The sequence below is a fragment of the Oryzias latipes genome, chromosome 12 (assembly GCF_002234675.1).
Source record: "Oryzias latipes chromosome 12, ASM223467v1".
Lineage (NCBI taxonomy): Eukaryota > Metazoa > Chordata > Actinopteri > Beloniformes > Adrianichthyidae > Oryzias > Oryzias latipes.
The window spans coordinates 29,499,090-29,525,076 of NC_019870.2; the positions used below are offsets into that span (position 1 = coordinate 29,499,090).

General features: G+C 41.3%; 1 protein-coding gene across 1 annotated transcript in view; it reads right to left on the reverse strand.

Moving 5' to 3' along the window:
- Positions 1–2,535: 2,535 nt before the first annotated feature.
- dcc (DCC netrin 1 receptor) overlaps positions 2,536–25,987 on the reverse strand; it is a 280,927-nt gene continuing 257,475 nt past the window's right edge. The window contains exon 29 of the mRNA XM_011482137.3: positions 2,536–11,036. Within this exon, the coding sequence (XP_011480439.1) occupies positions 10,947–11,036 (90 nt within the window). The 3' untranslated portion in view covers positions 2,536–10,946. The remainder of the gene's footprint in view (positions 11,037–25,987) is intronic.

Below are 25,987 nucleotides of genomic sequence, written 5' to 3' on the forward strand. Positions count from 1 at the left end.
GACGTCCTTTGAATTATCTTTGCATTGTTGTATTGTGGGGCGGTGTGTCGCAATGGTAGGGCAGTCGACCTCTGATCGGAAGATCTCTGGCTCGATTCCCATCTTGCCCGGCCCTGCGTTGAAGTGTCCTTGGGCACTGAACCCCACCTTGCCTCTGATGGAAGGGGCCGCCATCAGTGTGTGATTGGGAATGTGACTGCAAAGCGCTTTGGGCTTTCGAGGAAGGTAGAAAGCGCTACACGAGTATGCGCCATTTACCATTTGTTCATGAGGTGTTTTGACCAGCAGGTGGGTGAACTTAACAAAAGTCTCACTTTACCTTTCCTAATCCTTCACAAAGTAATGGCTGACTTTTGGACCATAGGTTGGTAAAGGCTGTGAGCAGGTGTCTAAGGTCATAGCATTTACCAACCTTTTTCAAAGGTTACAATTAGAAGACATGAGGAGACTGTGCTTCTTTTTTTCTTCTAGCAAGAAAGGTCGGAAGCATTCTTCAGTTTTTGGTCCCCTGGCCAGCAAGAAGAAGACAAACATTTTGCCTTCTGCAGTTGAATACAAGTCCAAACTGATGATTCAGAAGTTAAAAAAGAAGAAAGAAAAAACAGAATAAACTTACTTTTCCTTGCTGTGCAACACCCAACGTATTCATATGTTCGTCCTTATTCCTGTTTAGGGTCATAGAGATGCTGGAGCTTATCACAGTTACTTCAGGGCAAAGGCGTGGTGCGCCCGGGACAGTTTACTCATTTAGCCCTTGTGCTGTCCTATGGGGTCAGGATGACCCCCCCCCCCCCTTACATTGACGTGTTCTCCCTACCATGACAAAGGTGGATAAAGGTGGAAAGATTTCATGTAATCCATGGACACCAGTAAAGATCACAAATCATGGAAGAAAAAAGGTTCAGGGCACTGTCTAGTGGGTCTAAATGACCCAGTCCCAACGTTAAAGTGCCTAGGATAGAACAAGGGTTAGACAGAAAAGCCACACAAACTCACATTGACACAATTTAGAGTCACACATGAACGCATGTTTTTGCACTGTGGAAGGAAGCCCGATGAGAACCCACACATGCACGAGGAGAAAATGAAAATTGAGACTGCTAACCGCTACACCACTGTGGTTATTTTATTCTAAATTGTTATTCTTTTTAGTTTCCTGAAAACACAGATTAAGATTGTGTGCTTTATCATTTTCCGAACAAACTGAACCTTTTAGTTGTAAAGGTATAACCAACCTCGATTTCTAACCCCCCCAGTCCACATTGTTTGTTCAAAGGGAATTTCCCTGAAGAACATTTGCTGAAGAGAATCCTAAAGGTGGAAATACTCCAGAGCTTTGCCGTTGAACGTTTATTTAAAATCTCAATATCTACTGGCTGAATGTTTTGTGTCCCTGGAGTTTTAACTACAGTAGAGAGGCTTTTTAAGCATTATCCATCATGTTTTCCCAAAACACGGAGGATTAGGTTAGAAAATCTACCGTTAAACAAAAAGAGGGACTTTAAAGAGGATATGTTTACCTATAAATGTTAGTTCTGGAAGATATTATTTTAAGCCTATGCTTATTTTACGTAGTTAATTATTACGGAACTCTTACACAATTGTGTGCGATTCTTGTCAGATGCATTCCTAAATTTGTGTCTTTCCACGACCGTTCCACGTGTGTCTAACGGACTTTTCATGCATGTACCACCAAAGTATACATTTGAAATTGCGTATACAGCACATATTTTCATTCATTCATTTTCTATACCGTTTTTCCCTTTCGGGGTCACGGGGTTGCTGGAGCCTATCCCGGCCACTTGTGGGCGAAGGCAGGGGACAACCTGGACAGGTCGCCAGTCTGTCACAGGGTAGAATGTCCTCAATCACACACCCATTCACTCTCACACTCACACCTATGGACAATTTAATGTTGCCAATTAACCTATGAAGCATGTTTTTGGATGGTGGGACAGCACATATATCATGTTAAAATTACGTAATTGATGCACAAATCACTAATAAATTGCATATAAACAGCACAATAATCACGGCCTTTTCATGCATAATTGGCGCAGTGTGGCGTGTATCTAAATTGGCCAAGCTTCCCCCCCCCCAACAGTGGTGGGGGTCTCCTGCTCCCCCTGTCCGGCTCATAGCAGGGGGTCAGGTCTCTAGCGGGGCGGTGACTGGCACGGCACAGAAGGTGGGTCAAGTCCACATGGTGACACGTCCCCCGCCGAGACGAGAACTGGTGGGGATCAGTGGATTCCACGGTCCATGACCATGGTGCTGACGCTCTGAATGTCAAAATGAAGAAATTCAATAAAGTGCACTTTTACATGTTCTTTGCGGGGTTTATTTGTACTTCTGGTTTTAACGTGGTTCATTTGTGATAAAGATCACAACTTTTCTCACTTTTTCCACGTTTTCATCCGTGCAATTTGCATAGAATGTCCGTAGTGGCAGTGAGATACGGCCTTAAGACTTAGCACGCCAAATGTTTTCCATCTGATCTCATGAAAATAAAATGTGATAGATCAGTTAAGACACTTGTTTTTGTATCAAACTTTATTTATCAAACAAAAGAATGCACCATTGAAATAACATTTCTATAAAAATGACAATGGGACTGTTCTACAGTGCATTAGAAAACCAGCAATGGTATACAACAAGTGGATAGAAACGTCACTCTACCCTATGCGACACATCCTCATCATCGTCACCATCATCATCATCAACATCCTCTTTTCTTCCTCTCACACAAATGAACAAATGTACACATAAATATTGCATTCACTAAGCTAATTTAGTAAGGATGACTTGAGGCTTGGGCGTGTCTTGAAGGGACGGGGAGAACAGTTTCCTCAGAATTGTCCGTCTGTCGGCTTCTGTGGAAACTCTCTAAGAGGAGATAAGGGTCATTTCAATTTGGCTCCCTTCACCCTGATGAGACGAGGTCCAAATCATTTTTTCATTCTCGTTCAACACTTATTTTTCTAATATGTCTGCATCAAAATTGTCTGTTGTGTAACTCCGGGTGTTGCCTTCACACAACATCGTTCCAGTCTCAAACTCACCACAAGCTCCACAAATAATTTATTTCTAATCAGTTTTCATTTGAACCTCATCTCCAAACGGCTTTCTTATCCGCATCACTGGTCTACATAAACAGGAAAAGTACCAAAAGACTAGTTAAGCTCAATTTTTTAAAATCCAGAGGCTGGGACTCTGATGTTTTCAGCTCCTGTGGTCACTTTGCCTCACAGTTAAATGCATTTATCATACGGCGAATTAGGCAAGAACTAAGCTTTATTTCCCCGCCAGACCTGATTGACACACATCAGACATTTGCTGGCTTCGTGTGTGAGCTCCAAATCAGATGTTCTTGTCCATTTCCCATTCTTAGGTTCTTTTTGGGCAAAGAGATTTTACTAATGTGGCTGCAAAACTCGCCAGTGTGGCACATTTTGGCTTCTACCTGTGCCTGTCCTGTCTGAAGAACAACCTTCCCACTAGGAGTGCAAATATTTTAGCTCAGCATCAAATGAGTGAAAATTCACTGCAGGCCAAAAACTAAAATGATCAATTCAGATGCATGGATGCATCTTAGGATGGGAACAGATGCCAACACACTAAACGGCTAACAAAGCCACAGGAAAGAAAAATGTGGTTATCGCTTGAATCTATTGTTTAGAATTACTGTTGTAGGATCTAACAATAAGTGTGTCAAATAACATAATAGAGATTAGCTCTTCTGCAGACCTACTTTCAAATGTCTTTCATCAGATTTCTGGTGAAACCACCGTTTTCTACTCATTGCCCTGCTAGCTTCACCGTATTAGAGCCAGTTTTATTTCAGTTTTCATGTCACAAACCACAACCCCCCTCAGTGTCTGTGTGCGCCTCCTGTCTTGTTTTTTATTTTGTTGGTTCAGTTCTCACACATGCGGTTGTCAAATGATTTCACCAAACAGTTCTGTTAACTAGTCTGGAAACCATGGCAGTCATGGGAAAAGCTGGTTCAACGACTGAAATAAGGAATTGAAAGGAATTGAAACCACTTCCTTCAGTACCTTTATGATATTGAGTCCCTGGAACATTATTGTTTGGAGAGAAAGCAGAAAGGTCATTCTGAAGCAAAATAAGGAAAGTTAGATGACATTTTCACTTTCTGGTATTCAAAAACCTGATTGATAATAAAATCCAGGCCCGTTTCTTCTAAAAAATAACTCTTTAAAACGTAGGTATTTGCATTTTTAGTAGAATATTGATGAGCCCCTGTAGATCCACATTACCATTAAATGTAAATTTGTGGCCTGACATGAGCTTTTAAAGAAAAGTAACTGAGTAAACGAGTCTGAATGTAATCTGTTACAGCGGTCAGTGATTCTTTCGCTGAGGTGGTGTTTTTCAGGAGATATTTCCAATCATCCCATCCCTACAAATTCAGGCTAACTAGTTAGCCAGTCCAGTTAAATGTTTCATAGAACCTAAAATGACAATATTTACAACGAGCAGCACAACTTTGGGTTAGCATGCTACATTAGTTCAAGCTACAACAAAACAACATAAACAAAGGAAAACATTAGTGCAGGTCTGCATGGAATCATGAACCCGACTCGCAGGTTCGGGTTTTCCTTTCAATTCCTTATCCTTTTTAATTATTGTCCACAGTTAGTTGTCATTAAAATCTCAGTTTCCAATTGAAAAACAAAGTTTGTAGACTAGGAGCTTTTTATATTTAAGGAGGCTAAGAGTTCTTTCCTGGTATCCTTTTAGTCTTTGATTTTGAAGTTAGAAAGGAAAGACTGCATAGATATAACAAAAGCCCTGAACTACAGAAGAAGATGAACACAAAGACGGGATGACTTTATCTCTTCAGACTAAACAACGAATAAATCAGAATAATCAGTCAATTAAAAAAAATGTTATAAACCTTTCACGGTAATGAAAAAAATTAAAACTGGCACATCTGACCTTTTTTTTCATTTTGTTTTACTAAACTAAATTTACATATTCAGAAAAATGACATGGTTATAAATAATAGATTCCAAGAGCACTCTAATAGGTAATAGCAATAACAATATATTAAATTTGAATATAAAAAGTCCTTTCTACTGTAGCAGAACTGTACACTGTAAAAAAAGGCAGCTTTCTTTAATGTGGTTCTGTTGCAGCGATGCTTTCCCACAGGAAAGTACACACAACATGCAGAGAATCCACAGAGTTCAATGAATAAAGAATAAAAACACACCTGCCTCGTACAAGGCACCGGAAACCTTGAGCAGGACAAAAGACAGAGGCACAGCAGTGCCGCTGGAACCGATAAAATGGTTTCGTTTTCCAATCAGAATGGGGGAGCGATCCAAAAAAACACCAAGATGTTTTGTTCTGGAAAGCACAAGTTCCTCACAGTGGATGGAATCCCATGTCTTTACTCTTGCTGTCATTTTCTGTACCTGTAAAGACCCACTGCAATGAAAATGCTGTTTTTGGTGACATGTTATGGAGGACATGAGCTGCATATCTGGCATTTCTAATTATTTCTTTGTCCAAATCGCGTTGGATCAGGAGCAGGTGAATAACGGATGTTTAACAGGCTCTGGTTTATGATGCAGTCACTGCCACGGGCGGACCAAAGTCTTCCTTCTCCGTTTCAATTCGAAATCCTCCACTGCAGACGGAAAAATACATTAACGACTTGATTTTCCTCGTCTGAGCTGCCATCTGACACTGAAGTGTGCGGCTGGCTACCGCCGACATCGCTCGCCGTTTTTTTTTTTTTTTTTTTTTTGCTCTGCTAATGTGAACTTGGGCTTGTGAGGCGCTTGTTGATTGGTAGCAAGGAGATTGTAAACCAAGGCATGCTGGGAAAATAGCAGAGTGAATTTCTGCACCAACAGTCCACAACCCAAAAACAAATTCCTACTGAACTCCTGCAATGCTGCAGAAAACCTCTACAAAAAACGACACAGGTTCTTTGATTTTAGCCATTTTAAAATGGAAAAAACCATAGTGGGAGTTTAAGCAGAAACCTTCGATACTAATCTGCATGTAACTAACTTAAATGCTAATAATAATGCTACACTAAGGACATTTAAATAAATAATGATCACAGCGGAAAAGTCTCAAACTGACTCTCTGACACTGAATGTAGAATTTGTTTCGATTGAAATAGTTTGTTTAGGCACAAAAAGGACAACTATTGTGGTTAGCCTGGACAAATGAAGAATGCTTCGGGTTTTTATCGGCCACAGTTTAAGTAAATAAAAGTGTACTTAAGTAATACATATTCGTAGCAGGAATTCATGAAAGCTTTTTGGACCTACATTTACTAAAAACAACAAAAACTGGCTAAAACTATCAGAATAAAGCAGGTTCCTCTTCTCCACAGAAGCTGTTCTACTCTAACTTGTTGGGAACGACACTATAGTATTAATTATTTATTTATTATAGCTATAAAAAATGGTGCTAAAGTGCAACAGAGAGACAAAGCGGTCTATTTTTAGTCATTTAAATAAAAGCTTTCTCTACTGTTTTCCATGAAAATAAAATAAGCAGAAAAAAATCTGATGCTGAAGGTCAAACCAGGAATGGGAAGAAGGTAAAAACATAATTGGAAAACACAGACTTTCCAATGCAAGTCCAACCCTTTCAAACTGCTTTCTCTGATTATATTTGGCTCAAGATTTTTGACTTGTGCGTGTAAATCTAAAAACGGGAAACAAATCATCAGGGCTTGTAATGTGTGAAGCCATCGACAATGTCGGCGTAAATGTGCCTTTGTTCCGTCAGGGTTATTTTCCAAAGTTGATCTGGAAAACCAAATCTATGGAGACTCACCGGAAAAGGCGAAAGGACGGGTCCAGTCTGACCGCAGTTCTTTTGCACATGTGGTGGATCAGAACCACTGTTCTCAGACATGCAGAGCAGAGTCTGAAAGGAGCTTTCCTGTCAGCGGGTGAAGCAGGTGGAGTTTTTACAACAAACACCGACATTTGGACGGTTTTGGGGATTTGAAATGCGACATTTTAAGACAACGCCTCCCACCACTAAATGCTCAAGCTCCTCATTGTTTCCAACAGCTGTTCGAGAATAAAGTCATTGTAGATAAAGGCCTGGGAGAGCAGGTCATCTGATCTGCTACTTGTGGAGACGTTGCTGTGAGAACAAAATGATAGAACGCATTTTAACAATGCAAGCCTTTAAATACGTTTGCAAAAGAAATTAGAGGGAGAAACACCAGTGACAATGCACGGAAAACCTCCCATTTAGGTTAAAAAAGAGAGAACGAAACCGGCTGTTAGGCCTCACAACTCCCTCACAGATAAAACACTTATGGGCATTGAAAGTTTGTTATAACTAAACATGAAAAGACCTTAAAGTTTGGAAGAGTCTCAGCATCTAACATCAAACGTCTCAGGACACATCATCAGAATCAAGGAGAATTTTTAACAGCCTCAGGGAAATTCAGATTTAATCAGGCGCTCAGGCTAAATGCTGGGTTTTGTAATGTTTTACTTCTGCCTGGTTTCCCAAACTGAAGAAACTCTGACCATCAACCAGAGGTGGCTCTTATGGATCAAAACCGGTTTCTTTTTCCATCACTTCCCTCCTTTTTACCCCTGCCAATGTCTCTATCGAGTCCGTCTGCCTCCTTAGGGCTTTTGTTGGCCGAGTAACAAAGAGTGAATATGAGAACAGCGTGCCACTGTGTGTAATTATAAGGCAAGTTTTGCCACTATGATAATGAGGGTGATGTTTTGAGTTTCCTTACTTTTTTTGCTAGGGGGACCAAGGCAGCTTCTCCATTTTCTGTCAGGTTAGTCAGCATTTGTTTTTTTTAAAGCCATTCAAATCTTTTTTTTTTTAGATAACCTGTTCTTTCAAAGTGTTTCTTTTTATAGGTGTAAAGCAATTTACTCCTGCCCACCATGTTTGCCCTTTCATCTGTTTGCAGCTCTCTGTGGACCGGGCGTGGAGAGGACGTCCCTCCAAGAACCTGCTGATGAGTTCAATCCTCATGCAGGCGGCCCACACACCTTTACATTTCAACATGCGCGGTGAGACGTTCGCTTTCAGCTCTAAGGTTTTTCCTCACCAACATAACAGCTCAGCGAGCGTGAGTTTGAATCCTAATATTAGAAACGGCATTCTAATGAATTCACGGCCTCATACCTCTGTGCCCTCGCTCACACATACCGACCGCCCTGCATATCAATGCGGCTCCTCCGGCAGCGCTCCGTCTCCCCACGGCTTTTCCCTTTCATCACCGAAAGATAAAGGTCTGTAAATTACAATATGGTGACTCGGTGACACAATGAAATCCGAACACTGATGTCCTCTTTTCCCTTTTTTAATTGATGTGTGCCGTGTTAGTCCCTTGACTTCCTGTTTTGCTCTCACAAAGACACATATCTGGCCCTTTTTATCTCATGCTTTCCCGTTGAGCTTTTGTTTTCTGTTAAATAAAATTGTAATGAAAATCTAAAGTGGATTTCTGTGGCAGTGTAGAAACAAGAGTTTGTATCATATTTTACAAAAATTTTGCTTGGATTTTTTCACAGTGTACATCTTGTTTGAATAATAAACGTAATGAGGAAATGACACATCCCATTCTTTTTGCAAAACCATTTCCTGCTCTACTTTGAATTCCAATTTAGCTGCTTGAAAAAAAGAAAAGAAAAAAAAAAAAAAAAACTCACCATCTGGCTGCCTGGCTGACTACATTTCCCAGAGTTCTCAGGTTAAAGGTCAAATTCTGCAGGTTTGAAATCCTTTAGTGGAAACTGTTTTCTCCTCCTTTGGAGTTTCTACTCAGAACAAAACTCCAAATGATCCAAGTTAACTAGAGGAGGTAAATGTGTGATGAAAACTGTGGACAATCATTTCCCACTCTGGGTGAAGTCGTTTTCTGCACAAACATTAAATCAAACAGAAGAAAAAATTAGTTCTGGCTTAACAGCAACTGCAAAAATATACTTTGTGAAATATGTCATACTGATATTTCTTTTTCTTTTCTCTTATTTTTGTATCAAACAGAACCCTAAGTGCAGACTGCATGTGTTCAACTTATGGCAAATCAAATGTTCAAAAATAATAAAAGTTTGAAAAATTGATCCAATTTTCAGCAGATCATGAATGCATCTCATCAGACGACAACTTTTCTTGTTTCCCCAGAAAAACAAACGGCAGTCATTTTATGGTTTAGCTTTGCAAACATCAAATAGACAAAATAATGTTTTGTCTGTTCAAGCCGCAGATCTATTCCTTTTTTATCCCAACAGTTCTGACCTCAGAGTTGCTTTGTGTTTCTTTGCTTAGAGCTCCGGTTATGTCCTTTGCAGCCACATGACAGGTGTGATAACATCCCAAAGCAGCTCTGACTTTCCCGCCATTAACTCCAAAAAACCGGCGTGCAGCCGGCGTGCAGTCCTCCAGAGAAACGTGTACCCAGAATGCACGAGTGTTCTGGTTAGTCTTTTCTCTACAGTACAGATGTGGTTTCATTGATTTAGTCATTTTTCCATTTCTGTTTGTACTTTCTGAAATGAGAAGCAGCTTCTGTTTATATCTGTGGCTTGCAGCACAAACGGCAACCTTGATAGCTGTTGGTTGGGATAACTTCTACGGAGTGTCAACGTCAGCTAAAGGGCATCAGAAGAAGGTTCCCGACTTCTTTCTGGACTTCTGAAGGTGTTACCTTTCCGAGGTGGGAAACAGAAGGGAGTTGCAGACGGTCACGCTCTTCTGTTAGTCCTGTTTATAACATATATGAAGGTATTTGTTCACTCAATAGGCAGGAGCTCACAGACGGCCGTACCACGTGCTTCAGCGCCTGATCTGACTTAAGCGTGTACCACGTTCAAGACGGCCACGCCTGGACTCTGTCACCTTGGGTGATGCTTCGTTCAGCACTAACCTGTAATTCATTCTAAGGTATCCATTACCACTGGTCCTTTGAATTCCATTCATAGTTTTTCAGGCCATATTTTGGACGGAGACTGAAAGAATAAAGGAGGAAAGTCACAGTATGCCTTCACAGATGAGGATGACGTGGCAGCACTGTGAGTAGAGGTCAGGGTGAAGAGCAGAGCTGTGGGAGTCTGCAAAGAGTTTGTACAGCCTAGAAAAAAAACAAGCTGGAAATGGATCCACATTTTTGAAACTCAACTCCATCCTCCAAATTTCAATAATGAATAGGTTTTAGAAGAATAAAGAGATGCAGGGCTGTGTTTGAATTAGGGATTGGCCTGTTCAGAGAAAAAAAAATGTTCTTAGGTGAAAAATAAAAAGTTATAGAGGATTTTAAAACCGTAGAACAGTGAGATCTTCCGATGCTACCAAACAAAGACTTTTTGGGGGTGCTGAAGGATGTTTTCTCTTTCAAAACTGTCGATTCTTGTCTCAAACCAAATGCACAGTTCTGAAATGTGCAGAGTTAACCTCCAGAACCAAAGGATGACTGGACACTTTCAACAACGACTAAAAAATGTGTGAGGTACAATCACAGTAAGAGAACTGAGGAGAGCTCATTTGAGAGGATTCTAATAAATACCACAATTAGGAAGAATAGGAGGGGTCACTGAATGTAGTCCCTGCTGGGCTGTTGTACCCCCATCCTCCCGTTCCATCAAGTCCAGGGCAGCGCCATTTCACTTTCCAGTTTAGTGTTTGAGCTTGAACAGTCTAGAAGGGCTTCTAAAGAAGACCGTCCGCATTGAATCTGCTGTTGGAGCAACAATGTTCCATGGTAGTGTTTATCTTAAGTCCCATCCTCCTTATTCCCACCCTAGTCTCAGAAGACAGAAGTCTAGACCAGCAGAAGCTAAACACAAAGAGGGGCTCTTCCAGACCCAGGTTGACCTGTTGCTGCTTTAGGGAGTGGACACAGGGTGACATCCAGACTGGTTTAGGTTTCCACACAGGTCCAGGATTACAGACTGGGCTGGAATCACAGGTTAGAAGGCAGAGCCAGTGATGGCGTTGAGCTGCTTCATCAGCCCCTCTAGACTGGCCATCTGTTCTGAGAGGTCATCCTGCTCGTAAACCTGAAAAACAAGGAAATGTGGGCCGTCAGTTCATTCATTAAATGCATGGAGAAACATAGCTGCTTCCCCACATGAAGTCAAATTTAACAACGTTAGTGCTCCGACCAAATGCTCATGGGACCGCCAGCTTTTCTCATTAAGCTTTAATTTCTGCCTTTATGTGAATAATAGGACAGCATAGCATGGGCAATCAAGAAAACACATTTGTACTAATATTCTAAAGAAAAGCAGCAGTTTTATCCATTACAAGATAGTTCTGAAGGACTAAAGACGATTCTACAAATACCAAAGGTTAGTAAAATGTTATTAAAGAGTTGAAAGAAGAATCATTTCATCAACTATAAAGATATCAGAAATCCAAAAGTAGGAGGATACAAACTGAGGAGATGTAGAAACTTCTAAATCAGCCCAGTGGGCAGCGTAGGGAGCTAACAGGCTGTGCTGTCCACCAGGCGGCTGGCTGGCATAGTGAGCCGGCCCACTGAGTGCCAACCTAAGTCAATGTGGGCAAACACAGGTGAAGCCCCCACAGAAACCGCGGACAAACCCATCCGGGACCAAATATTTCTTCCCACTTTCAAGTCATTTGGGGCCCACTTGGCCTTGCTGGGCGGGGAAATTATCAAGAACCACAAAGAAAAGTTTCTGTGTGTCGGTGTGTGGCACCAAACTTTAGATTAATGAGCTCAATGTTCAAATATCCAAATATTCAAGAAAATGTAGAAAGAAACTCTGATTTCAGGATATGAAGATAAGAGAAGTTAAGGATCAACAGGTGATTGAATAATTCCAAACACGTGTGAACTTGATGGTGGTAAAATAATAAAAGATCTCTTAATAAAAACCAATGAGTTTTACATTGTAATGTTCAATAATGATTACTGAAATGTTTTCATTACAACCAACTAATCAATTACAGAAAGTGGAGGTTCTCTGAACCAAAACAGGGGAAATGAGGAAAGATGAAGACTTCAGAGCTGTTCTTTTATTTACGCCCCCTAATGTCGTTGTTTAAAGTTCATTTAATTCAAGACCATATCCAATGGATTTTTTGTTTCTTTACTATGAGCTCTTTAATGTAAAATCTCTTGGTTAGCCAAACTCTGGTACTTTTATTGTGAGATCCTTCAAAGCAGCCCTGTGCGGCCAAATGGCAGCATGATGTACATGTGCACACGGTTCTGACTGTCTGCAGCTAAACTGAGCGTGACTTTAAATCCCAATGTAAACATGTAAGCGCTTAAAAATTGTCTTTGTGTGTGAACGATGATACAAAAAAAGAAGTTTAGCCTCAAATGACAAAAAAAGGAAAGAAATGTGCGTTTGTTGATTATTTTGTATCGCAAAGGAAAACCATTTAAAGCAAAAGCAAATTGTAATTGATCCCACAAAGGAGAAATTACCTTTTTTACCACAGCTCTATTAAAAAAGCAGAAAGATAGCACTTCATATACAGTTAATAATAACAACAATAATGATTGACCAGGCATTGTGGAGTTGATCTACCAAACACAAATTGTGTTTACTGTACATTCAAAGATCTAAGAACACGTTTGTCTCCTTAATTTGGAAATCCTTTTTTACTCTTTATGACAAGGTAAATAGACACATTTTTATAATTTAAAGAAAAATGGAACAGTCTGCAGCTGCTTTAGGGAATTGCAAATGTTCATATTTAGGTTGTCGCCTCTAAAAACTGATTACAAAACACCAGTTTGGGCTCCTTTCTATGCAGAACAGGGCACTTTCAGATAAATGCCATCTCCAGTTTTTGTCGCTGGTTAAGCACAGAGGACACTGCAGCACAGACTTTCCAAAGTGGAGTTGAAATTAAAAGTGGCTTTTTGTTGACTGTGCTGGCCAATCTACCACGGCAGGGAGCTGGAATGGGATCAAGCGGAAGCGGCGTTCACACGGCTTCCCTTAAATGGTCACAATCAAAGGTAGAACGATCATTGGCACATCTCACTTCTATAAGTCTTTTTGGTGATCAGAATTCAGAAGGCGGACTGGCTGTATGTTACTCTCTGATTATGGGTAATGGTGCATTCTGTCCAGTACACGCTGTCTCCTTTGAGCACGCCAACTTAAGTACTGCTAACTATATGTGTGAGAGTAAGTGACAGTCAAGTGCACATCTTTCACAACCCAACTATTCTGGAGAGCAACATTGAGTGCGGCTTTCATGCACAGTTTGTCCTTGGAGTTGTAAAAAACATATTCAGTAGTCTCCTCAGAATGCTGCGAGAAGCCAGTCCAGGCCTACAGCACTCCCGCTTAGATTGAAGGTTTTGTTACACAGCAATTTCTTCAAATGGGTGCAGATGTAGTGTGGATGGTGCCTGAGCCTCTGATATAAGCATTCCACATATAGTAAGCGGACTGGTCTTTCAATAAGGGCTTTTATTCATTAGGGCGCTTAAAGTGATGAGGCCTGCTGCATGAGATCAATCAAAAATGTCATGTTGGTGTTAAAAGTTACAAATATTTACAAAAGTTGTCAAAAACAAGCTTTAATATACATAAATATAATTTTAACTGATAGATGAAACATCCATCCATCCATCCTTTTTTAACCTGCTGGATCCCTTTCGGGGTCAGGGAGTGACCAGAGCCTGCCCTGGCTACTGCTGGGCAAAGGCGGGCTACACTCTGGACTCCACACACTCACAGTCACACATAAGGGCGTGCCACAATACCGCTATTTACATTTTGTGCATGTTGCACAGAGGAAAGTTGGTCATACGTGAATATACGTTGAAAAAGTCATAAAACTTGTGGTTCTTTAGGTGAACACGGACACCTCGCTTCATTAAATTTCTTCACTTTAACATTCAGATAAAATGACATTGCTTCAGCACCACGGTCAGCTCCCTCGGCCAGCACTCGCGATGCTTTGTTTTCATTAAACAGTGGCATTCCCCTGATCCGCACCAGTTCTAAGTAAGCTGCTTGGTGCCATACAAGGCAGGGAGGGGGGCTGCCACAGAGACGGGGGGACCTCAGTTGAGAGGTGTAGCTGGGGACATCTGCAAGAGGGGCCAGGCGTGCTTTCAGAGTCGCATGTGCCTTACCCGGCCCCTCAAGAGACCTCGACGAACGATGAACACAAGAAAAACGTATGAATGACGTAGATCCTGCATGTATCACGAAAGACCGACATTTCATATGTGGCAAATGAGCTAAATGTATGTAGAGACTGTGTGACAAGGCCTAGAAGTGATCCATTAACAGGTGCGGCATATTTCTGGACTGTGGGAGGAAGCCGAAGTCTCTGGAGAAAATCCAAACATCCATGGGGAGAACAGGCGACCTCCGCACAGAAACGTCACGGCTGGGATTTGAACCAGGCCTTCATGCTGTGAGGCGAAAGTGCTAACCACTACACCACCATGCAGCCCACAACTGAAAAAGTCAGAGTACAAAAAAGTAATCAGAAAAAAAAGTGTTGGATTTACACAAAAGTGAACATTTCTTTCTATTCTAACCTTTAAGATGACAACCACTTCCGATTTTCAGATTCCGATATTGTAGAACTGAATGGATTTAACTGTTTAGACTCATCTCTCCTCTTGACTGATTAATACTATTAAAGTTCAACAGTCTCAGTTTATACCCAAATGTCTCAGAGAAAAGAACACACAGAACTATATTTGTAAAATAAATGTATGATTAGTATTGTCTAGTAATTAAAAAAACACAATCTGGAAAATCCTACATTCATTGTGTTGCTACAGCCTCCTGTCTTCTGAACGACTAAACCTTTGAGAGGAATTTGAAAACTATCGATCCACATGGGAAAAGTCCGATATCAGTCCGGTCCGGGTGAAGCTTTTAGTCGGAGCTGACAGTCATGCGGGCAAAACCTTTGACTGGTTTCTGCCTCAGGACAGCTCAACACATCCTCTAGGCGAACATGGATTTCTGCATTGCCTCTGTTAAAAACATCAGCGGTGATCAATCGAGTCAGAGCACCAACAGCTCATCTCCATCCACCAGCTCCAACCAGTCCACTAGTTAAACTGATTTGACAGGAAAAGCTCAGCTCGGATTTTCATTCCATTTCAAAAGACTTTAAAATGTTTTGATCGGTTATTTGATTTATAAATTTAATTTTAAAGTCTTTTTCTTTTACATTGGCGTTTCTTATACAAACTAAAACTTCAAGCGTTGAAACTCTGCCAAACACAGCTTACCAAACATTTGCTGTTGTGTGGCTCTGAAAGCATCAGCCAGACTCCAGACCTAATATGTCTGCCTGTCACAAGTAATTTACACCCAAATTATGCTTCACCTAATAATGCCCCACGCAGGCTTCGACTGTGCTCATTTGTCTGTTGTCCGTTCTTCTATTTTGTCCTCTATGAGCTTTGGCAATGACGGCGTGATTTAATCAGAAGCTGCTGGATCTTTCTCTAAATGCAATTTACAAGCTGAATCAGTGACGCAGTCTGCTCAAGAAGAAGGCGAGTCTTCCATCACATCTCTGCCTCACTGTGCTCTGTCCCTGAAATTTTAGATATCCACGTGTGGCTTCTGAAAAGGTCCCATGACAGCGGTGAAGACTCACATAAAAGGGATGTAAAGGACAAACAGCTCCTGAGAGCCTGTCTTTATCTGTATAATAGACACGGTGACCTTTAGACCTTCTGCTTTCATTTAAAATGAGATCATAAAAGCTAATCTCACAGCTCTGGACTGCCAGAGAGTCCCCGCTTTGGACGGACAAAAAGTCTATTATAAAAACCACAACGGTGGATAAAAAACTCCTGTAAAAGCCTGCTGACCTCCTGGTCTTGCGTGCTGACCCGTAGCGGCCGAGTTTCAGCGAGTCATAAATGCTTCATCGATGGGATAAAATGTCTGTCGATGCTCCGTGTTTCTCTGTGATATTCTGCTATCTTTTATGGCCTGTTGACCCGGATTCACAATCCTCTATAATCTGTCTGAAATCCATTCCAGTGGAGCAGAGTTAGCAGAGCACATCGTGACTGTTTCATGCGGACAGGTAACCGTGGCCTGGAGTCAAGCTTTCTACCCTGCTACCCCAGGAGATCAGTGAGACATGGAGGAATCACAGACAAAGTGTCCTTTATCAAACAGCTGGTTCGCCCCACCAGGCTTTCTGCCGCAGTGGAGAAGCTCACGCCTCCTAACCTTCTTCAGGTCCCTTGCTCATCTGCTGTTGTTTGCAGATTCTGGCTGCACAGCTGTTCTTGAAATGAACTGAATAGGACTGATTGATTCACTTTCCCCTGGATTCGGTTTGATGGTTTTGCGATCAGGACTTGTGGCATCCCTGCTGGACACGCAGATCGCCCCATTTCTGTCGAGCAGAGAATGTGCGATATATTTGTTTAAGAAATTCCCAAACCTCAGAAAAAAAGCACAATTTAGCCTTTTTTCTTTGTCATCTCAATAAAAAAGGAGTAAGCTCTCATGCAGACACTTAAAGGCTTCCTGCTGCAGAGTCGTTAACCAAAACTTCTCTGTTTTTCCACATATAGAACGAAGATCATTTGTGAAGTTTTGTTTTCGCAGTTTTTCCTCTGTTGGTTGCTGATGCTTAAAAACTCCATTAAAGTTCCACAACAATCATCTTTTGATTTATTATCACAGCGTTCCCAGTGGTCTTCCAGATGATGCCGTTTTTAGCCCAGATCAGACATAGTTTCTTCAGAGCGGCAGGAGTTCATCAGAAAACCACCTCTGAGTTGTGGGCATGGAGTAAGCCTGCCTTCATTTTTTTTCATGGCAAAGTCTCTGTCTTAATCCTGCTAGATCTGAGCGCTGCTTTTGACACTGTTGGTCATGGGATCCTTTTACAAAGACTCCAAGACTGGGATGGCATTTCTGGCTCTGCCCTTAGTTCAAGTCCTTTCTAGAAGACAGGAAAACATTTGTTGAGATTCGGGATTGTGTCTCAGACTGCATGGCCTTGAACTGTGGTGTGCCCCAGGGATCAATCCTGGGACCCCTTTTGTTCAACCTCTACATGCTGCCACTTGGTCAGTTAATTCGCAGTATTATCATATCTTATCACAACTATGCAGACGATACTCAGCTCTATGTGTCACTGACAGCAGGTCAATGTGGGCCAGTGGATTCCCTCAGTTGTTTCAACCAACAGATCAGTTCCTAGATGCAAAACAACTTTCTCCGTCTAAACTCAGACAAGACTGAAGTCATAGTCTTTGGTCCACAGAAACAGAGAGAAAGTGTCAGCAGTTCCCTTCACTCTCTGTCTCTTAAAGCTTCAAATCAAGTCAGAAACCTGAACCTGATCTTCAACAGTGACATCAGCAGCATTTTACCATCCAAGAAACATTGCCAAAATCAAAAACATAGTGTAAAAGCCAGACCTGGAGATACGTATTCACGCATTTGTCTCCAGTAGGTTAGATCACTGTAACGGTCGGCTCACTGGCCTCCCCAAACCAGCTGTAGAACAGCTTCAGTACATCCAGAACGCTGCTGCTGGAGTCCTGACTAGAACCAGGAAGTACCGTCACATCAGTCCTGTGCTCAGGTCTCTGCACAGGCTTCCTGTAGCTCAAAGAACAGACTTGCACCAAAGCACATCTCTGACATGTCAGCGCCATGTGAACCATCTGGGACTCTGAGGACCTCAGGGACCGGCCTCCTGTGGGGGCCCAGAGTCAGCACAAAACAAGGGGAATCAGCGTTTCAGTCTAAGTCTCCCTGAGGCTGTGAGACAGGCCTCTACCATGTTAAGGTTCAATTCCAGACTCAAAACATTCCTGTTTAGCCATCTATATATCTGAAGGGTCCTTATCCACACAGATTTTCATTTTCTTTTCTCTCTCCTTTCTTGTAAAGTAAAATTTATAATCATTATGTATGTTGTTAATCTTTGCACTGTTACGTATAGTGATTTTAATGCACTTTCCTGTTTTGTGAAGCACTTCCTATCATCACTTTGTTCACATGCTCTCCCACTAGCTTACAGCCCCTCATTACCCCAACCTAGAATTTACAAAAAAATGGTGATCAGTGTCCGATCATCCATCCGTCCAGTTCTGATCCAGATTCCAGCTCAGACCAGCAAAACAAAGAGGTCCATGGATCTGTTGGTCTGCAGGTGGATAATCAGAAAGGGGCGGAGCTGAGAGACTTTGGTCCAATGATTGTGGCACCAACAGTACATCACTGCTACAGGTTTGTACCAACAGCATTTTATCATCTGCTCCAGGTTCACAACGATTTGAAAAAATAAATACTTAGACATGGAGTTTTAATCTGAATTTTCTTCATGTATGTCCTCCATCTTTAAACCTTACTGAACTATATATAATGCCGTCTGAAAGAACACAGTAGGTAAACCTGTGTTCACAAACATGAATACCATCAATTTATGATAGAAAGAAAATCTTATCAATAAAATTAATTATTTCAACACCGTTTGTTCCATGATCTTCTTTAGCTTCCATCCAATTTATCTTAAGGGCTAAACTCAGGATTCCGAACTACAACCATGAGCGGTCACAGTGTGACTTGTAGGGATTTATACCATGAATTTATCAGGAGTCCTCACTTAAATCATGCTAACGAGGCCGGGAGAACAACAGCTCAAGAGTGAAGAACCAACCATTTTCAATGGCAGTGAGAAAAGCTGCCTTTCAGAGGATGCTGTTGCTCTAGACATTTATCAGTTTACTGTTGCTAAAAAAATCTAAAATGCTAGGTATATAACAATATATTGAATTAGTATGGTTGACTTATTTTGCAACCCGAATAACTGAGCACAATATGTGTTTTTGGGGGTGTAGTCAGACTGGACACATTTGGTTTCCTAACAGTGAACCAGAGTTTGTTTCCCCAAATAATCCGGAACAGATTTTCAATCTGAATGCACCAGAGAGGACCCTGACCCATCTTTGGAGGTGGTCTCGGGTCATTTCCAATCGGATTGAGCTCTAAGATTTCTCAGTCTGATTCCAATCCGTCCTCGGAGCGGAACAGCTGGACCAAAATGGCCACCGTAGCCGACGTAAACAGAGCAGAAATGAAGCAACAGAAGAGCCTCGGACAAATGTAAAATCACGATTGTCGTGTTATCAAATAGAAAAAAAGAGTCCAACTGATTATTTGTGAAAACGTTTATTTTAACATCGCTGAAAACGCTTCTTACATGCTTTTCTGTGTCTCGTTATGCGGCACACGCTGCTGTGACGTCATCCTAAAAGCTACCTTGTAGTTCTTTAACAGAATTCTGTTAGAAACACAGCAACTCCTTGAAATGTGGTGGGATGAATTCAGGCTCATAAAACATTTTTTAACATCATCCACATCACTTTTCACTGTTTATGACAATCTATACATCACATCACTTTCAGCGTGCCGTCATACCTGACGTCTCCTCATCACTGCAGTTGTTAGTATCCTCTGAGTTAAAGCACACACGCCACGTCTGCTCGCCAGTAACCGTCTTGCAGCACGGACCGCCGTACAAAAATCAAAACTGCTCACCGAAATATTAAATTTGAATAAGTTAACCGTCCCGATCGGAATTGTAAAGCGCAGCACGTCCGTGTTTCTCCTGTTGTTTTGATCAACCCTCGCAGGTCCTGGCCAATGACTGATGAGATCTTCAGTCATGTGGTTTTGTTTACAAGCTTTGGTCCGTAACAGAATAGGCCGCTTGATGCCAGTCTGCATACAGACCAAACGCAAGATTCAGGACTCGATCCGGAATAAAGGAGTTTTCCAGTCTGAATACTCCCGTAACCCTTGTTCTATCCTAGGCACTTTACCATTGGGAGTTGGGTCATCTAGACCCACTAGACAGTTCACTGGTGTCCATGGATTACATGAAATCTTTCCACCTTTATCCACCTTTGTCATGGTAGGGAGAACACGTCAATGGAAGGGGGGGGGGGGTCATCTAAGATAGCACAAGGGTTAATGTTAACTATGTAAACCTCTTTAGGCGTAAAGTGGAGCAGAAGGTCCTGTGCCCGTGGAAAGGACGCATGATGCCATCAGTCCTCTGTCAAATCCAGATTCAGCCTTGGTTCACGTTTACTCTGACAAGGACAGCTGTCAAAGGAATGGCTGACCCGAGCTGGAATGGCTGCTAAGGACATCCATAGATGGACAAGTCAATGTGCGGCCATTTGTCACCCATTCCAAAGTTTGAATCAAAGTTGGGTTTAAACGTGAAAACACTCCACTGAAAGGGAAGCTCCTGTACTTGGAGAACGCGGTATGACACAGTTCTTCACGTAAGCGTAGGTCAAGTGATCCCCTCCGTCTCTTCCAGTGTTTCAGCAGCACAGCGGCATTATAGATGCTCATTTATGCCTTCCTCACATGAGTTATTCAGCTTGTGTAGCAGCCCACTAACAACCTAGGTGTGTGTGTGATGGATAGGCCAGGGGGCTGATGGGAAAAGACTCAATCGATTACATAGACTGAGCAGCAGACAGTCGCTTTGACCTTTAGTACCCTCTTTCTCTCGTTCCTCTCCTCCATCTTTCCATCTCATTTTCTCCACTCGTCCTTATCACACTGCTGCCTCTCTGCTGATTTTCCGTCTCAGCTCCTCTCATCTTTCTCATCCCATTTCTCTCCTCTCTTTTCCTGTACCCCCCCTCCACCTTCGTCTTCTACACCAGCAATATGTCTCTCTCTAAAGCATCACTTTACTTATGTTGTCATGGCAACAGTCGTCTCCTGTCCTCTTGTCTTTCACATGCTGTCCTCACTTCCCCTCTTCTTCCTCTGCATCTTCTTGAAGCATCTCCTCTGCTGCTATAGAAGTACCGTTCTCTCCTTTTTTCCGTTTCTCTCCCCCTCTTTTTCCTAATTTTATTTCCTCCTCTTTTCTTCTGGTTGCCTTGGCGACGCTTCCCTGTTTTATCACGGAACCACACATGAATATTTAACAGGTTCCGATGTCCGACATCCCTTCATGTCAGTTTTAGTGGTTCATCTCTTTAATTTTTCTGCTCTTCTTGAAACCAACGGTGTGTCCATCCAGACCTCCCTCTTCCCTCCTCTTCTATCCCTCCATCTGATTGTTCTTCACTCTGGCGTGCAGCCGCTCATCTCCTTCCATATTTTAGTCTAAATTGTCTTTGAGCTTTCATGTTCCAGTTATTACACAGTCTCACCTGAATGTGTGCTTTTTTTCCCCTTATCAGTCCCTTTGCTGTTTAAGAAGCAGCTTTTTTCCCTCCGTCTGTCTTTGTCGGCCCTTTGATTTCCTTTTCATTTAAAATGATCTTGCAATCTTCTCCCTCTCCCATCATCTTCTTTATTTTGGTCTTCCCTTTATCATCCCTGGAGTCATTTATCTCCCTCTTCCTTCTTAACCCTCTCACTTTGCAGTTCATTTCAACCTTGTGAGCATCACCTCATCCACCATTCTTCTCTTTACTCCCCTTTCCTCCACCCATGCCATTTCCCCCTCCCCTTCCATTTCTTCCTCCACCTTGTTTCTTCATTTCCACTTTCTCCTTCCCTTCTTTGTCCTCACCTCTAGTCACTAATGAACTGTTTTATTCTGCAGCTGAAAGCCTCCTAACACACTTGAGGGAAGGAAACAGGTGTAGTGACAAAGCTGTGTAGCTGTGTAGGTGACTCTTTGTGTGTGTGTGGGTGTGTGTGTGTGTGCGTGTGTGTGTAGGTGTGTGTGATGTCATGTCCTCTCTTCAGACTATGTGATCCAAACATGAATTCTTGTCTCATTTTTTCTCTATACTCAGGAATCTGTGGATAGTTTGCGACACACATCCAGCTGCTTTACAGATCTGCAGCTCACTATAGATCTGTTACACAATAGATCTGTTACACGTTCATCCCAGTGTAGAAGCTGGAACTGATAGAAGCTCCCTTTCTCCAGGTTGGGGAGGGGGGTGGGGGGTGGAAGGTTTCAGGGATTCCTGCTCATTCATAAAGACAGAGTGTCCATCCTGTGATTGACAGGTTGTCAGTTATAATCATAAGGCTATTTTCCAATCAAAGTCACTGAAGCCATAACAGTTCACTATAACAAGCATGTTGCATGTTGACCCCACCGTCAGACAATAGGCATGTTTTAGATCACCTGCTGTGCAGTGCATGTTGGGTAATTTTTGCTCTGATGTTACATGTTAGTTATCATAAAAATATCACAAGAATGGGGCGGGTGATTGCAAGTTTTTAGCCTGGGCGGTCCGCAGAAACCACAAAAACGAAATGCATTGTGGGAAACAGTGTCCTGTCAGTGCTGTCACCAACCGACGTGCTGATCTGGAACTAGAGCTTGAGCAAAAAGAATCGTACACCAACATTCAGCAGGGGACTTTTCTGCTGCATCCTGGGATTTTAAACTTCAGATAAAAACCTCAAGACAGCTGAAAGCACAAGAATAATAAATAATAAATGAATAAATAATGAAAAAAATCCACTTTATAAAACTACATGTTCTTGTTTCATTTGCTACATCAGCATTAGTCTACGGTGGCTGACAGGGCTCACACTACATACAGAAGAAACAACACAACGACATAACTGCAGCAACAGCATAAACCGCAGCACAACGGAAATGAGGACTTTCTTTTCCTAACGGCGGAAAAAAATAATTCAGTTTCAAACTATTCAGTACGATGGTGTTTTAGGGCCACAGAAAAAAAGGAGAATTACGAGATTTTAAACCATAAATTTAAGAGAAAAAAACTCGTAATTTTACGAGATTAAAGTGTAAGTGAGTGCTCAGAGCAGCAGGTGAACGCCGCGCACCAGCAGAGCAGACCGACTAAACTTAATGTTAAAAATGTTTGGAAGTTCAGTTGTTTCATTTATGATTTATTAATGTTTTATTCATTGATGGGTGGTTTGCAGGATCTCTGCAGCTGTTGATGAAGACGTTGGTGTCCCTGCAGATGTCCAATGCAATCCTTTCTTCCTCCTCCAAAGACCAGGGGCCTCATTTCTAAAGGTGGCGTACGCACAAAAGAAGGCGTACGCCACTCTCTACGCAATAATTGAGATTTATAAAAAGCAAACTTGACGGGAAAATGTGCGGTCCTTCACGCAAGCTCTGACCCAGGCGTACGCACAAAAACGGGTGAAATGAGAAACGGCGACACCGTCGGCAGATGGAAGAAACACGTGAAAATGACAATACTGCCTCTCAGAAATAACATGAAGACTTCACAAAGCAAGTCTGACATTGTCATGAAGCCGCAAAAGCTGCGCTGCATTTAGAATTGATTGTGATTTATTAAGGGAAAGATGCGTAGGATGTGCGTGCGCACGGTTTTATAAATCCGAATATTTCTGTGCGTACGCACGTCCTATGTTTCATCCGTACGCCACTTCTGACCCAAATCCTACGCAAAGTTTTAGAAATGAGGCCCCAGATCTACGTCTGTGTGACGCTTCCATCTGAGGAGGACGCTTTTTGGCATTTTCAACGTTCTAATGTTAATATAAGACTATTTTCATTCATCTTTATTGTTTTATGCTGAAATGGGACGTTTCATGTGGAGGAGGGGGCGTATGTAACACTGTTTACTTCTGCATTGGTGTTTGGATGACAGGTTCATCAAAAAAGACAAAGAGGGTTAGATGCATATTTCACTGTGGAGATCTGGGTAAATTTATATTTTTAGACAAACGTATATTTGTAAGAAATTACGTTATCTAGTAAGAAAACACCCTAATCTTGTCCAAATATCACGTAACTCTCAGGAGCGCTGAATACTTTGAAACTGAATTGTTTTTTTTCGCCGGTAGAAAAAGAAAGTCCTCATTTCTGTTGTGCTGCGGTTTATGCTGTTGCTGCGGTTATGTCGTTGTGCTTCGGATAATGCCGTTGTGTTGTTTCTTTTGTATGTAGTGTGAGCCCAGCCGGCCACCATATTAGTCAGATTAGTCGTATTAGTCAGATCTCTTTACCAATCCACAAATTCTTAAGTAAATTTAGATTGATTTGTTTGTGCGTCAGTCCTCCTTCATGGTTTTTAAATGTATCAGTAATCAAAAGACATTTTGGCATTATGTACATTTTCTGCAAAAACACCTACATGTATTGCTCACATATTATATAGCATATCTACTCTAAAGGAAATTCAGTTAATCAGTGTTTCACATAGTTATAGGTCCTATAAGAAACCGACTATCAATCATTCGATCACCGGATTACAGTTTTTTGCATCCAACCGCTCTGAATTCTCCTGTTCAGTCTCGCTGCAGCTCAGTGTTCGCCTTCATCTCAGACCCTTGTCCCGCCCCCCCCCCCGCCTGCAGGTAAGTCATCTCAAACACGCCACTAGTCTTCCAACAGAAGTAACACACACCGGCTCCAGCCAGCATCGTTATTTTTAACTCTGAAAACTTTACGGGGTTCATTTTATGAGTCTCATCTTTTAATTTCGTGGTTGAGGTCAAAACTTTTCTAAAATGTACCTTATGATAGAAAAAGAAGTCAGTAGCTGCCAGACATGTTTCTATGGAATAAACTATTAGATGTTTCCTGTGACAGCTCGTTGCTCCCTCTAGTAAAATAAAGACAACAATGTTCACACTCTTGCATACCAGAGTACTATTTCTTAAACAGTGAATTTTAGAGTAAGTTAGTTAAATTAATGCTATTGCTAATCTGATTGATTCAATCCAAATAATAATCCAATTATCTAGTCATTATTAAAGTCATCCAGTTTAACCCAGTGTGTTTTCTGACAGCTCCGCCCACTTCATCACTCCTGAGTTTATGCACATTTAAAAAGTAACAAAATAACTGCCATGTTTTTCTTTTGGCAACAAATAAATGAAAGCACACTCTAGACTGACAGGACAGATGTCTGCTGACACATCTGCATATAAAAAATGTTAGGAAGGTAACTCAGTAATACTGACATTTAAGAGGAAAGACAGTTTTACAGATTTTGATAGTTTTGAAGTTAAACACGCTCTGGAGTGTTTTTCCACCTTTTTTGAGCCAAGGCACACTTTTTCCTAAACAAACATCCCGCGGCAGTCCAGCATCCAAAAATGAAAACAGAAGAAACTCTATACTCTGTATTGATGTACAGTCCCTCCACAATCTCACATGCATTTTTGTGATAAGTTGCTGGAAGTTGCAGCTGTTTTTTCTAAAAGATGTAATAAAAGTTAAATTAGTTTTCCATGATAATCTTTAACTAAATTATTTGACATTTTACCCTGGTAGTTGCTTTTCTGTCTAGTTTATTAACATGCAATTTAATGTAACCTCACAAAAACCAAATATGTTCTATTTAAATATTTTTTTATTTTTTTAAATGTTAGTGCAAAGGCAACTGTCATTTTTCAACAATATGAAAACAATATGTTTGATAAATTTTAGACAAAAACACAAACATCATATTGATGTTTTCTGTAGCTACACTAAAAGTGAACATGTTAAAGTTTTATTAGTTTTTCTTTTATCTTAATAAAAAATGTTTTACTATGAAAACTTTAACAAAAATGTTTTATTTCTTTTTAGATGATTAAATTGTTTCAATTCAGTTTAATTGTGTCTGTTTCACCTTCATCCTGTTTCTTAAATGTTGTTCTTACTTCTTCTTAAATTTAACATCTAAAATAATCCAGACGTTAGAAAAGTGTTTCAGTCAGAAAGATGACTTGGACCAAACTCTGGGATGTTTGACTGTTAAGAAACACAAACCTTGAAGGAGAACTAAACTGTTGACCTCTGACCTCTGATTTCATCAAGAAGATGTTGATATGTGTTCGTTGTGGTTTCAAGACGTTTAACAGGGAAGAGTCATTGTACGCTGAGACACTATCACTTTAACCCAATGCATCCTGGGAGATGTAGTGATGTCAGACAGACTCTCGTCTCTGATCTTCATTGTTTTGTTCTCTTGTTTCACGGTCTGACACCGGATTCTGTGGAAAGCTACACCGCTAAAGACGAGCTTTAGCTGGTATTTTTGTTAGAACTGAGAGACTTTATG